This window comes from Danio aesculapii, chromosome 1, assembly GCF_903798145.1.
Source record: "Danio aesculapii chromosome 1, fDanAes4.1, whole genome shotgun sequence".
NCBI lineage: Eukaryota > Metazoa > Chordata > Actinopteri > Cypriniformes > Danionidae > Danio > Danio aesculapii.
This window is the reverse complement of record NC_079435.1, coordinates 3,832,118-3,845,192: the sequence shown is the minus strand read 5'-3', so window position 1 is coordinate 3,845,192 and position 13,075 is coordinate 3,832,118. Positions and strand designations below refer to the sequence as shown.

At 36.7% G+C, this 13,075-nt stretch overlaps 1 protein-coding gene across 2 annotated transcripts in view; it reads left to right on the top strand.

Moving 5' to 3' along the window:
• LOC130223104 (complement C3-like) overlaps positions 1-12,324 on the top strand; it is a 33,673-nt gene extending 21,349 nt beyond the window's left edge. Inside the window, exons 26-40 of one of the 2 annotated variants that reach the window (XM_056455823.1) lie at positions 1,035-1,127; positions 2,190-2,346; positions 3,047-3,210; positions 5,076-5,234; positions 5,437-5,496; positions 5,869-5,959; positions 6,035-6,086; positions 6,235-6,325; positions 8,598-8,687; positions 8,905-9,010; positions 10,467-10,553; positions 10,813-10,893; positions 11,379-11,462; positions 11,679-11,814; positions 11,947-12,324. In XM_056455823.1, coding sequence (XP_056311798.1) covers positions 1,035-1,127; positions 2,190-2,346; positions 3,047-3,210; positions 5,076-5,234; positions 5,437-5,496; positions 5,869-5,959; positions 6,035-6,086; positions 6,235-6,325; positions 8,598-8,687; positions 8,905-9,010; positions 10,467-10,553; positions 10,813-10,893; positions 11,379-11,462; positions 11,679-11,814; positions 11,947-12,088 — 1,593 coding nt within the window. In that variant the 3' untranslated portion in view covers positions 12,089-12,324. The remainder of the gene's footprint in view (positions 1-1,034; positions 1,128-2,189; positions 2,347-3,046; positions 3,211-5,075; positions 5,235-5,436; positions 5,497-5,868; positions 5,960-6,034; positions 6,087-6,234; positions 6,326-8,597; positions 8,688-8,904; positions 9,011-10,466; positions 10,554-10,812; positions 10,894-11,378; positions 11,463-11,678; positions 11,815-11,946) is intronic. The other variant, XM_056455814.1, reaches the window with a different exon arrangement.
• Positions 12,325-13,075: the final 751 nt, after the last annotated feature.

The window sequence follows — 13,075 nt, the reverse complement described above, 5'->3', positions numbered from 1 at the left end:
GACAGACATTCAGAGCTTAATTTTAATATCTCAATAGAAGCTTTGAATGTAAATATGACGTAACAATATGACGTTTTATATGAGAACGGTCCGAATGACCAGTATGGTAATTCTAATGGTTACAGAACTCTAGTTCCCCTGTTAATATAGCCTACTCTCGTGTCCATGTTAACACAGAATGAAGCAAGTGCATCGATGCCCATTCTGGCCAATCACAGACGTTTCTGTTGAGCTCCTGAGCACACAGGCAATCAGCTCATGCTGATATGCTCTCTCATTGGCTCATCACTACATCTGACCACATGTGGGGTCGAGTCTGCTGACTGCTCTGGAATATTCAGCATGCTAGATTTTGGATTTCTGTCTGCGAGGTGACGGCGACGCTTTAGCTAGCCTCTTTGAAGACTGGCGAGCGCAGAGCACCCGCAGATTTCTTTCCGATCACAGCCCATCTGCCGGCGAGCTCCTTAACTTCCGAATCAGGCTTAAAATCCTGTAGTGTGAACTAGGCTTTAAAATCTCCTCAAAGAAGGACAGGTCCACAAGCAGAAGCTGTGAACTCTGAGGCCACAACCTGTAAGGGTTTTTATTTGTTAAAATTGATTATGACATGCACAGTGTCTAGCCTTAATGGTATGCTGTAGCAAAGATGTAAACAATGGGAAATGCTGTTTGGCATCGTTAATGATTTAGCTACAAAATAGTTTAGTTAAAAAATACAGGAGAGCTCGCCTAACTCATGTAGCAGCACAAAAATAAATCAAGGCTCACACACGTCGCATCCAACATCTAGTGCTTTATTCTTCTGTCAACAGCGTCACTGTATATTACAGAACAATAACTTACTCCGAGCATCAGAGAAAAATGAAAATAAACATCTGTTTATTTACCAATATTTCTGAGATTTATGAAAAAATAATGTGATTTCCTTCAAGTGAAACATGAGCACACATCGCTTTGCATCTTATTAACACAACCGAGCCTTAAAATTACATTCTGGACCACCCCTTTAAAATAAATATTGTTTATTCCAGGGTGGTTTACAGGACAAAGATAAAGTCTCTCTGACGGCCTTTGTCACAATTGCCCTGCAGGAGGGCAGAGAGATCTGTGCTGCACCAGTTGATGTAAGTACACTTCTTCCACCAAATGAAGCTTTGGGGCTCCAAACATTCAACACATGAACCTACATCTACACCGTACACAGTAATAATGCTTGTCACTTCACATTTATCATTTTAAAATGGTATGTGATATATTTAAATGATTTCAAAACTGTTTTTAAGCTGTTTTTTAGCCTTTGTTTTGTCATTTTGGTTCTTTTTTTAGGTGAGTTACACTTTAAAAAAATGAGAAAATTCAATGAATCTTTTTTTGAGTAACTCATTGCAAACAATTTATATGTGCTGAGTTACAAATAATGGCACATCTGATTAGTGATCCTGTCATAAAGTCAATCCAGCATTTACACTTTTCCAAGAGTGGATAAAAGAGTCCGCTGTTTAAAGTCCGCTGTGAAAATGACTAAAGCATTCACTGTAAAGGCAGTGGGACGAAGTTTTCAGGTAACAGTGTTTGCCACTGAATCTACACATTTTAAGCACGAGATGTTCTAACGTTATTTAATCTATCATTTAATCATCACGATGCTGTCAATCGTGCGACTGATACTGCGTTCACCATCGCTAAAGAGCATGCATTCACCGCGATGAAACTAATTTGCAGCTCATGAAAAGACTGTTGTATATTAAAATGACATAAGCAAATGATAAGTTATATGTCAATATCATCTGCACAGTATTAGACACCACGCATGCAAACAGCACCGGTAATTCAGTTCATCTCTTTCACGTCAAGCAGTGCGTGCAGGTCCAGTGAGCGCATGCAGATTTTAGTTTATTTGTTAGTTGTGGTTAGAGTGTTAATATATAATAAAATTTGTTAATATAAAACGTGTAGTAACGGTGCTCAATTTATGGTGGGTGCGACTAAATTTTGTCTGGTGTGCCTACATTTTTGTTAAAGTTAGGAGCACCGGTGCTACCAAGAAAAAAGGTTAATTTCGAGCCCTGTTATACATAACATATATATATTCCCTTTCTGAGGTTATATGCATTACATCATTTATTGTGAATGTTTTAGCATGTGCAGTAGAAATCTTAGTTTTAACTTGATACACATATCTCCAGAGTGTGCATGAAAGCATCAGGAAGGCTGTTGCCTTTTTGGAAGGCCAAATTACAAGACTCAGCGATCCTTATGCTGTTGCGTTGACGTCCTACGCCATGGCCGGTGCAGACAAACTCAATAAAGAAATCTTGATGAAACACTCCACCTTAGGAGAAGGTCAGTAACAAGTCAGCCATATGAACGGTTTACCCAAAAATGAAAATTCTGTCATCTGAACTTCTTTCTAGCCTTTATTTTTCTAGCCATTTTCCTGTTAAACACAAATGAAGATATTCTGATAGTATTTTGGTTTTAATACGGTGGTCAATGTTTACAGGTTTTCAGCTTTCTCCAAAATATCTTATTTTGTGTTCAGCAGAAGAAAGAAACCACTTTTTACTTTTCCCCAAGAAGGTTGGAAACCACTTGACAATGCTTGGCAACAAACAGCCAATCAGATACGGAGAGTAATACGGACTAAACTTTCATTTTTGGGTGAACTATCCCTATAACATCATTGAGAATATAAAAACAAACTGCTGAAATCCTTATATTTGTGATGATATTAAGAACAATATCATGACAGCGAGTGTGATGTTTCTTTACACGTGTCATATGACCCATATCACTGTGTTTTATAATCAAAAGTGAACAAAGACGGAGGACATGAGTGGAGCCATGAGGAAACTATGTTTTCGGAGTTTGGTCTTTTTATGCCATAGTTTTACATAAACCTTTTTTCCACTCATTTTCCTTACATTGGTTTTTACAGGATTGTGTAGGTTTTTTCTGGGTAAATCGAATTGCCTGTAGGTTGCCGCTTGCTCCAGCCTTATTTCCACACATTATTTCTATTGCTGCTTTGTGTTCTGAACAGCGGGTAGGTACTGGAATGTCCCCGGACAGCTGTATCACACACAGGAGGCCACATCCTATGCTGTGCTAGCACTAGTGAAAGCCAGAGAGTTAAATGCAGCCGGAGAGGCCGTACACTACCTGGGCCGTCAGCACTACTCCAACAGTGGATTTGCCACTACACAGGTATTCCTATTAAAATGTAACCTTAAGTGGCAGGAAGATCTAGGTATATAATTATATATATAAAAAATATTTCTGTCATATGAACATAGAAGGGACATGTAAGGGCACTTCACACTGCACTTAACGTTGGGTTATCGACATTCTAAACACCACTTTTAACCAAAAACTCAATTTACTCGACGGCCATCTTTGAAACGCCTCTTGGGCAGTATGTCTTAATGGGCAAACATCAAATTCTCCAAAACTGTTTGCCAAGCTTACCATTACATTACATATTCAGAATCACCAATAAAATTAAACAACAGCTGTCTCATAAATTTAGTTTTGAAACATTTTTTTCAAGTTGCCCGAGCTAAAGCGCACGCTCACTCAAAAAGGAGATCATGACACCAACCTAATTTATAGTTGTTTTACACATTATCATATCAAATTAGTCTTGATTCAATTCAATTCAATTCAATTCACCTTTATTTGTATAGCGCTTATACAATGTAGATTGTGTCAAAGCAGCTTCACATAAAAGGTCACAGTAAATAGGAACAGTGTAGTTCAGTTTGTAGTGTTTAAGTTCAGTTCAGTTGAGCTCAGTTCAGTGTGGTTTAATAATCACTACTGAGAGTCCAAATATTGAAGGGCAAATCCAACGATGCGCAGCTCTAAAGATCCTGAACCATGCAAGCTAGTGGCGACAGCGAAGAGGGAAAAAAAACTTCACTAATTGGCGAAAGTGAAGAAAAAACCTTGAGAGAAACCAGACTCAGTTGGGCACGATCATTTTAATTTCTCCGCTGGCCAAACGTGTTGTGCAGAGCTGCAGTCCAGTGGCGGAGGCTGGAAGCTGGCCTCAGCGAAAACTCGTCTGTCTCTGGAGCGAATCTTGTTGGTGAATGTCCTCCAGAAATGAAAGCGACTCATGGTTTACAAGTTTGCGGACGTTTTAGTAGTTGCTGTAATGGGATGTGCGTTTGACAGGACGGCTATACCTCGTGTTCGTTTCATACAGATTACAAAACCAAAAAACTTTTGTTTTTAAGTGCACTTGGTTCATTTAAACGTACAGATATCAGGCTTTATGTGGATATATTTCCTATGTCTGTGAAACAAATATTTACGCACTTTGTGCATTTGTTGACCCCCAAAAAAACTGATGTGAAAACCCACATCTGGTCCAAGCTTCTCTCCTGGAGAAACGTCAGTAGATAGCAATCGATGATTGGCTCCTCTACTAGTAGGCGGGGCTTTATTTACCATATTGACTGTTCCATTTTTCCCATTTAAAACTACACAAGTGACATGTCTTGTGTATTCTATAGTCTTTATTTTGACTCTGGGTGAAGACAAGCTTCACACCTGTAATTTGAAAATTATGGTAGAACAGTATTTTATCTAGAGTTATAAAACACTGCTCAATATAGCCAATATAGCAGAAAACTAAATATAGCATTGTCAGTTTTATTTTTTCCAATAACCTACAGCCCTAGCTCCCTGGTAAAAAAAATTGTATTCTCTTAAACCCCTGAAAATGTGCATTTTAAGATGACTGAAGCTGCATTAAAATGATAACAGTCTTTTTATTTTTATTTTGTATATTTCTGTGAAAAAGCATGGCCAACATGTGAACTAACTGAATAGCAGAACTTTCATTTCTTGCATTTATAGGTAAATGATTCCTTTAAAATTTTAAGCATAAAGCCAAAGACACATTAATGCAGGTTTTCAGCCTCACCCAATCACATTTAGACATTTACAATAATCAACACATTCTTCATCATTGCTTCTTTTATGTTGAGATTGAAAGTCAAATCTCAAAAAAGTCACAAAACAGAAAATCTGTTGAAGTTCATTTTCCGCATGATTTGTCGAAGGTGAACCTCATGGTGTTCCAGGCTGTAGCAGAGTACCGTACACAGGTGAAGGACAGCCAAAACTTCAACCTGGAAGTTGAGTTGGCAGTTGAAGGAAGAAGCAAACCTACCAGATATACCATCAAAAGAGATAATTGGCATGCTGCACGGTCAGACAAGGTGAGAAATGACTGTTACTCAACTATTCACATTTTTTGCTGCTCAAGTGGATTCAATTAGATTTTAAATCACAGGTGAGAAATGTGGGGATTTTATTCATTCATCAACCATTATTTGGTTGTATTTAAATCCTCGGGTATCTCTGTTACAGCATGCATTTGATTATTTTGATGTCTTTATCATATCTACTTTCACTCAACAGGTGGACATAAACAAGCACTTTAATGTGACTGCGAAAGGAACTGGGAAAGCCACTCTCTCAGTGAGTTTCATGAGCATTTATATGATCAGAATAAAAGCACCAATATGGAATTTGACCAAAACTACAGTATAACTCTTTAGAACTGAAGTCTTTTATATAGATAAAAGATACTGTCTCTTCTGCCTTACAAAAACAGCACAACCAAAATCAAAATATCAGTAAGATAATAAAAAAGGGTGAGCAGTAAGCATGTGAAGTTAAATAATAATATCTCATTTATAGGCTTAAATATATCACCCTAATTTTGTTATCGGGCCATTAATGAAAACATTTTAAAAAAAAAACATTTATCAGCCAATATTTATACGATATATGGTGCATCCCTAATAAACTAATTTAAACATGTAATCTGAGACATGCTGCTGTTTTCAGGTCTTGACGCTGTACTACGCCAGACCTGTTGAGAAGAAATCCGACTGCACACTGTTTGATCTGAGTGTTAAAATAGAGAAAGAGCCTGAAAGTTAGTAACCCCTAACATGCATGTGTATGCTCTGAATCTTCCTTCACTGGTTTAATTATTGTTCTCCCCTTTTAGCAATACAAGGACAAGGAGCCATAGAAACATTCAAGCTTACAATGGATTTCTTGTATGTAAACAAATACCCTAACGTACTTCTTGTCAAGAGAGCAGTGTGTTTGTGATTTACCAACATGTGCTAATTTAGGCTGCTTTCACCTTGGTTGACCAGTGACAATTTTGTTTTAGCCACATTTGAAATCTGTTTATTTTCACAGCTACAAGAACCCAAAATCTCCTGCCACCATGACTATTCTGGACATTGGCATACCGACAGGATTTACTGTGGAGACAAGAGATCTTGAAGAGGTATTGTAGTGATACATCAATGCTAGGGCTGGGTATCGTTTGGGATTATTTCGATACCGGTGCTAAATCGATACTTTTCAAACGGTACCTCTAGAAAAATCTAGACTCTAGAAAAATCTTTTATTTGGCAAAATCTTTTTAAAAAATTATTTTGGTAGAACAATACAATTTAAGTTTAAAATAAACATCAATTCATATTTTATATATTTAAATTACATTAATATATTTCCTTTGATCATTTGTTGGTTAGCATGAATTTAAGTTTTGCATTATGAAATTACATTAGCTTCCTACTAACCTGTGGAAAGGCTGTCAGCAAAATACTGAACTCCTTTTTTCTAGGGTTGGGGCTCGTGACTATGTTTACATAGACATCAGTAATCTACTGATTTGCCTTAATCTGAAAAAGACAATAATATGATCAAGGTGTTTACATGAGTTGCTTTTTGAATGTTCCTTTCATGATCCTCTCTTACATGTTATAGTCAGTGGTGGTTCTAGACCAGAGAAACTGTTTATATAACATATATAAAATGTTAAATATAACTAGTAAAATGTTATGCACTTACTGTCACCATGGGGAAGATAAAAAGTAGATATTAGAAATGTGTTAGTTAAACTATTATGTTTAAAAATGTGTTGTAAATAAATCATGTGTTGAAGATGGAAATCAAAAATGAAGGCAAAACTAAACGAGTTAAATACGACTTACATGAGCGTGACTGATAACTGCATTTGATTGTGTTACATCTGTTCTTTGGTACTTGCTGACTGTTTGTAAATTCAATACTGCATTAATGTAAAACTCTGTACACTAGATTTCTGTTTAATTATGGTCTCTGCATAGCCGAGGACTTCCTATATTAAAAGTGAAAAATTTGCTATTACCTGTGTCAATTTGGGCGTCAACCTCTGACGAATGCGGGGAACTAGGCTAATGCGCACAGCACCGTCACTGACAGAGAGAGCAAGTGCCCGAGAGACACCTAGAGCGCACAGAGAGAGATCTCGGTCATATATCCGCAGTTTGCCACCGATGGCTGATCTCGCTTCTCCGTGGCGTTTTGACACAAAACTACACATCCAAATTTAGGGGGGCCAAGCTTATTGACACTGAGACTGGTAGAAGAGTGCTCTTTTAATGAAATTTAATACCGCACGTTAAATGGAAAGAAAAAAACTCAGCATTTCGCGACGCAAAAGTGTCATTAAGTTTGACGTGTTTCTCCCTTTCACGCAACTTTTGTAAAGCATCTGCTTCACGTTGCTGTGTCAGAATCACTGCTTGTAAAATAGACTTTAGAACGCTTAGTTTAAGCTAATTTGATGAACACAATCATGCGTGCTGATCTGAAGAGAGTCGCTCTCGCTCACCAAATGCACTGTACTGCGTACATGTGTTGCGCGTGTCTGTTCCCTAAGCAATGAGAACAAACGCCTGACATCGCCTGTCCGTATTCCTCAATGTTGTTTAGGATTAAATGTTTAGAGATGGTGTGACAACGCGTACTTATGTGTGCCGTTGATGCACCCTTTGTTGCTTCTTACGTCCTTGTCGCAGTACCAGTGGCACCAAAATTAGGCACCGAAATTCATATGCTGTTTTGATCTGGTACATACCGGTTACAAAGGTACCGGTGCTATAATGGCACCGGGTTTCGGTACCCAACCCTAATCAATACTGGAATGATTCAACTATTGCAATATACAGGGTTTATATACAATTTTACTATTAAAGTTCCATGACTTTTTCATGATTTTTCTAAGATTTTCAAGTAAATTTTTATTTTCAAATTTTAATGTCTACATATACGTAGTAAAAGGAAAACAATGCATGTTCAAATGCATTACAGCATATCGTAAAACATGCAACAATTCATTTAGTTTACATTTATATTTATATCTATGTAAAATTTATTTAGATAATTCTTACACCACACTAATAATGTGAGAGTATGTGATTGGCCAAGGACAGACACGAAGTAAATAACCTATATTCAAGTATACAGATATCTGTTTTCTCTGACCTTTCTAAAACTTTGTGGGTTTTTCTGTTTTTCCAAATTTTTTCCAGGCCTGGAAAATGCCATGTCAAAATTCCATGACTTTCCCAGGTTTTCCATGACCGTATGAACCCTGATTATAGAAACTGCTAAACCTCACAAGCTCTTTCTCATGTGGCGCATCTCTGCTCTTTTAGCTTATCTATAGGCATACTGGACATAAAGCATTTTGATCATGTGTGGATTTTTAAATCTGATTATGTCTACAGTTATCTCAGGGGAAGGAGAAATACATTCAGAAATTTGAGTTGGACAAAGCGCTGTCAGAACGAGGATCCCTCATCCTATACTTAGACAAGGTATTTTAGCAGACTTGTGATGCCAGAATGGCACATGGGGAAAGATTTTAATTCCCTCTTGGATTTTTTTATTTATTCATTCATTCATTTACTTGTTTATTACTATTACTACTTATCTGATACATAATCAGCTTTCAATATTTATTTCACTAGTAATCCAGTAAGGGTAGAATCTTCCCATGGTAATACATTTGTTCATGAATTTCTGTCTCATTAGGTTTCTAATAAGGCATCAGAAAAAATTGTCTTCAGAATGCACAAGATGTTTGAAGTGGGTCTGCTTCAACCTGCTGCAGTCACCATATATGAGTATTACTCACCCAGTAAGCAGCTGTGCTGTAAACACCCATACATACACCACTGTTAGGGGGGATGCAGACTACATATAAGCCTAGGACAAAACTGTGATTTCTTTTACTACTCAAATCTGCCAGGGTTGTAGGGTCTTACCAAAATGTGACTGGAGCACAAAAGAAATATGTTGCACAAGTATATTAGTGACAACAGCCAAAAATACATTATGGGCCAATCATGGGATTTTTCCTTTATGCCAAAAATCATTAGAATATGAAGTATAGATTATGTTCTATGAAGACATTTTGTAAATTTGCTTTGGTAAATATATCAAAACCAATCTTAGGTTATTAATATGCATTTCTAGCTTTGATTGAACCTACCAGTATTTATTGATTTTCTCAACATTTTGTTTTGTTTTTATTTTTGAACACTCAGATAATACGCTTTTCAATACTATCTCAAACAACCTAACAATCTCGTTTTTCTCAGGCATATGCAGTTGTCTTGACAAGCTACAGTACAAATCTTTTTTAATGGAAAAATGTAATTATTCTGCAGAATATATATTACACTGTATTTATACAGTAATGTTGATTTTAAGTACAGTAGTTAAGACAATATAAGTAACTGTAATTAAATTAGATTGGAAAAGTCATTTAATGACAGTAACTAATTACTTTGTAACTAATTACAGCCAACACTAATTAAGAAAATGTGTTACAATGCAACAAACACTAAGCCAAAATTGATTTATTCATGAAAACTCTTCTGAATGACACCAGCATGCTGGAAGAGAATTGCATTATAAAGTAGGGATGCACGATATATCGGCGGCCATATAATTACCGTTATCTCAAGATTATCGTTTTCGATCTGATGTCTAAATTAGGCTGATATCTTTAAGCCGATAAATTATGTCATTGTACAGACCTTCCTGCCTCACGCATGCGTGGGCGGAGCTTGTTCAGAGTTGCCCAGTGCACTATAATGGAGCTCTCCTCACATTGTTTATTCCTTCAAAGTCCGTCCCTTCTTCATGTGGTATTGCTGTGCGTTAATACCTCAGTAAGTAACCATGTTTCTTATCATTGCAGACAGGGCTTGACATTAACTTTTTTGATCACCAGCCACTGTGGCTAGTAGTTTTCCAACATTACTAGCCACAATTTTGTTGTTGGGAAAATATATTTTATACACATAAATATGACTTTGACATGCTCAATCTAAAATTACCTGATTGCTCAATAATCAATAAATTGCTCAATAGTTTTTATTTCACATAATTTCAGAGCTTAAAATGAAGGATTTACCATATATATATATATATATATATATATATATATATATATATATATATATATATAAATCAATATGGTGCATCCCTATTATAAAGTCAAATGGAAGTTGCAGCTACTTGTTTTCAGGAAAAAACCTCTTTGCATATTATGAAATTAAATAAAACTGTTTATTTTTATTTTTCAGATGCACGCTGTACAAAGTACTACCACCCTAAAACAGATGGTGCTCTAAAAACACTGTGTCAGAGAGACCTGTGCCTGTGTGCTGAAGGTATTATTTATCAGCCACAAACAACAAATGTTGTAGCACTGTTATTCCGTTTTCACAATTGATCCTTTTAGATAACGTCTTTCAAAACAGTCTACTTTTACTGTGCTGAATAAACTGTTAGACTCATCTCCACATCTAGATTTATCCCCTGGAGAGATCAATCAGTTATTGAATTTTTATGGCAATGTTTTTAAATTGTAGTGTGAAATCCCAAATGAGCATGTGTGTGTATGAACATGATCAACTTCTCTCAACTCAGAAACCTGCAGTTACCAGAAGAAAAACACTGTCAATGACGATGAGCGTTTGGAAAACGCCTGTGATTCTCGCACAGATTATGGTAAAGATAATTCCTTCTACACATGTTAATTTATGATCATCAAGACTTCCAGAAATGAAGATCTTGAACTTTTTTTTTAATCTGATGCACATCTAATTGAACATATGCTCTTTTCATAGTGACCATATCCAAAAAACAGCAAATGCGAAAAAAGTTTAACAGACTTGCTCAAAGCTTCCTAAAACTATGAAAATGACCCAATTATAAGTTGATATTCCCTTTAAATCTTCTCCTCCAGTAAGCTGTTAACTCCAAAAAACGGCAACCAAACCAATGCTTTATTTATTTTTTTGTTTTGGGTGGGAAATATTTAAATATTTGCTCTGCAGAGGAAAGTCATAAAACAACATGAGGAAGTAAATGACGACCATTTTTTACATTTATTTTGGGATAGACTATTCTTTTGACCTTTGTGCAAAACACAGCAAAATCAAATAAAATGTTGCAGGTCTAACACTTGTAATCATGTGACATGTACTTGACAGTTTATAAAGTCACAGTGGTGGGGATGGTACTGGACAAAAATATAGACATCTACAACTTGAAGGTGGAGCAGGCCTTAAGAGCAGGTATGGTTTATCAAGAAGTTAATTCAATCATAACTTAATGTTAAAACAGCTATCATAACATTATCAATATGTGGACCTTTTTGTATTCTTGGAAGCTGTAGAAATTAAAAACATGAAACAGGAAATACATTAGGACCATCGCTATCGTTTACATGCCTCAAAATGCTCTATAGTGATTTGCCTATTGAGTCAATGTGGTTCTCAACTGTACTGTAGGTTCTGAAAATTATGTTGAGGGGTTACTGAGGATTTTTCAGGCTCATCCGAGATGTAGAGACTCTTTGGGATTACAAGAATATAAGTCATACCTCATCATGGGCCCATCCACTGACCTGACACTTCATGGTGAACAGTAAGTGTGCGTTTTGCAAAAAAGGACCCAAGACAAACCCCCTCATACACACTGAACTGAAAACCAGTTAAACTGAAATTTAACTCTCATCTTAATTGAATTTGATTGAAGTCTCCACTCTTGTGTTTTCAGCCTGCAGTATAGCTTTGGAATGCAGAACTGGGTTGAATACTGGCCCACAGTAGAAGAGGGCCAAACCCCGGAGTTTAGAGAGCGATTCAATGGGATCAGTAAACTTACTAAAACACTTCTTGAAAATGGATGTCCCACTTAATTCAAGGCTATACATTAGTTTTATTAACTGCTTAAAAATGACTGCTATTGAAGTTTTTAATCTATTTTTGGCAAATAAAAATTATAATAATATAATTAATTCCATTGTTTATGCCAAGACATTTTCTGATAAAATAAATATTCATGTTATGAAAAGATGTGCACGTGTGTGTGTGTATGAAGACTGTAGTAGTGGTGTAGTTAAATCAAACTACCCTTAATAAAACTTAGCAAAACTTACCTTAACTGTTAAGTGATTTTGTTTAACATTGCTGTATTAGTTGAATTTTTAGATGCTCTAAAACAGGGGTGTTCAAACACGGTCCTGGAGGGCCGGTGTCCTGCATAGTTTAGCTCCAACTTCCTCCCTCACACCTTCCTGGAAGTCTAGTATACCTAGAAAGAGCTTGATTAGCTGGTTCAGGTGTGCTTAATTGGGGTTGGAACTAAAATATGCAGGACACCGGCTCTCCAGGGCCGAGTTTGGACACCACTTCTCTAAAAGAAATGCTAAATGTGCTTTCCCGGCACACAAACTGTATGTGTGGCCAAAGAGCATAGAATCACCAAGAGGCGAAATTCTAGTGCGATTTGGGAAACAGCCACTAGATGCCGCCGCGGCCATTTTGCAATGAAATCTCCAATAGAACAACAGCATAATATAAGTCTGTAAAATAAACTATTAAAAGTGCTGATGATTGTGATGGTAAGTGTTGTATTGTCGTCTTTCAGGTTGTATCTCAGCTTTAATGCGCTTTTTTAATAAATAAATAAAAAACAAAGCAGCTGCTTGCCATCCCGACAGCAATAAGATCCAATGGACAGCCGATCGCTTTCACTCCAAAATGGCGGAATCGTAAGGCTGTTGCTGGGCGCTGCTGTTGCAATGGAACATTCTATTGAGTGTCGCCTCTTGGTCATTCTAAGCTCTTTGGTGTGGGCAAAGTGGTTTTAAACAGGACTGTCTAACTGACGACTAGATGGTTTT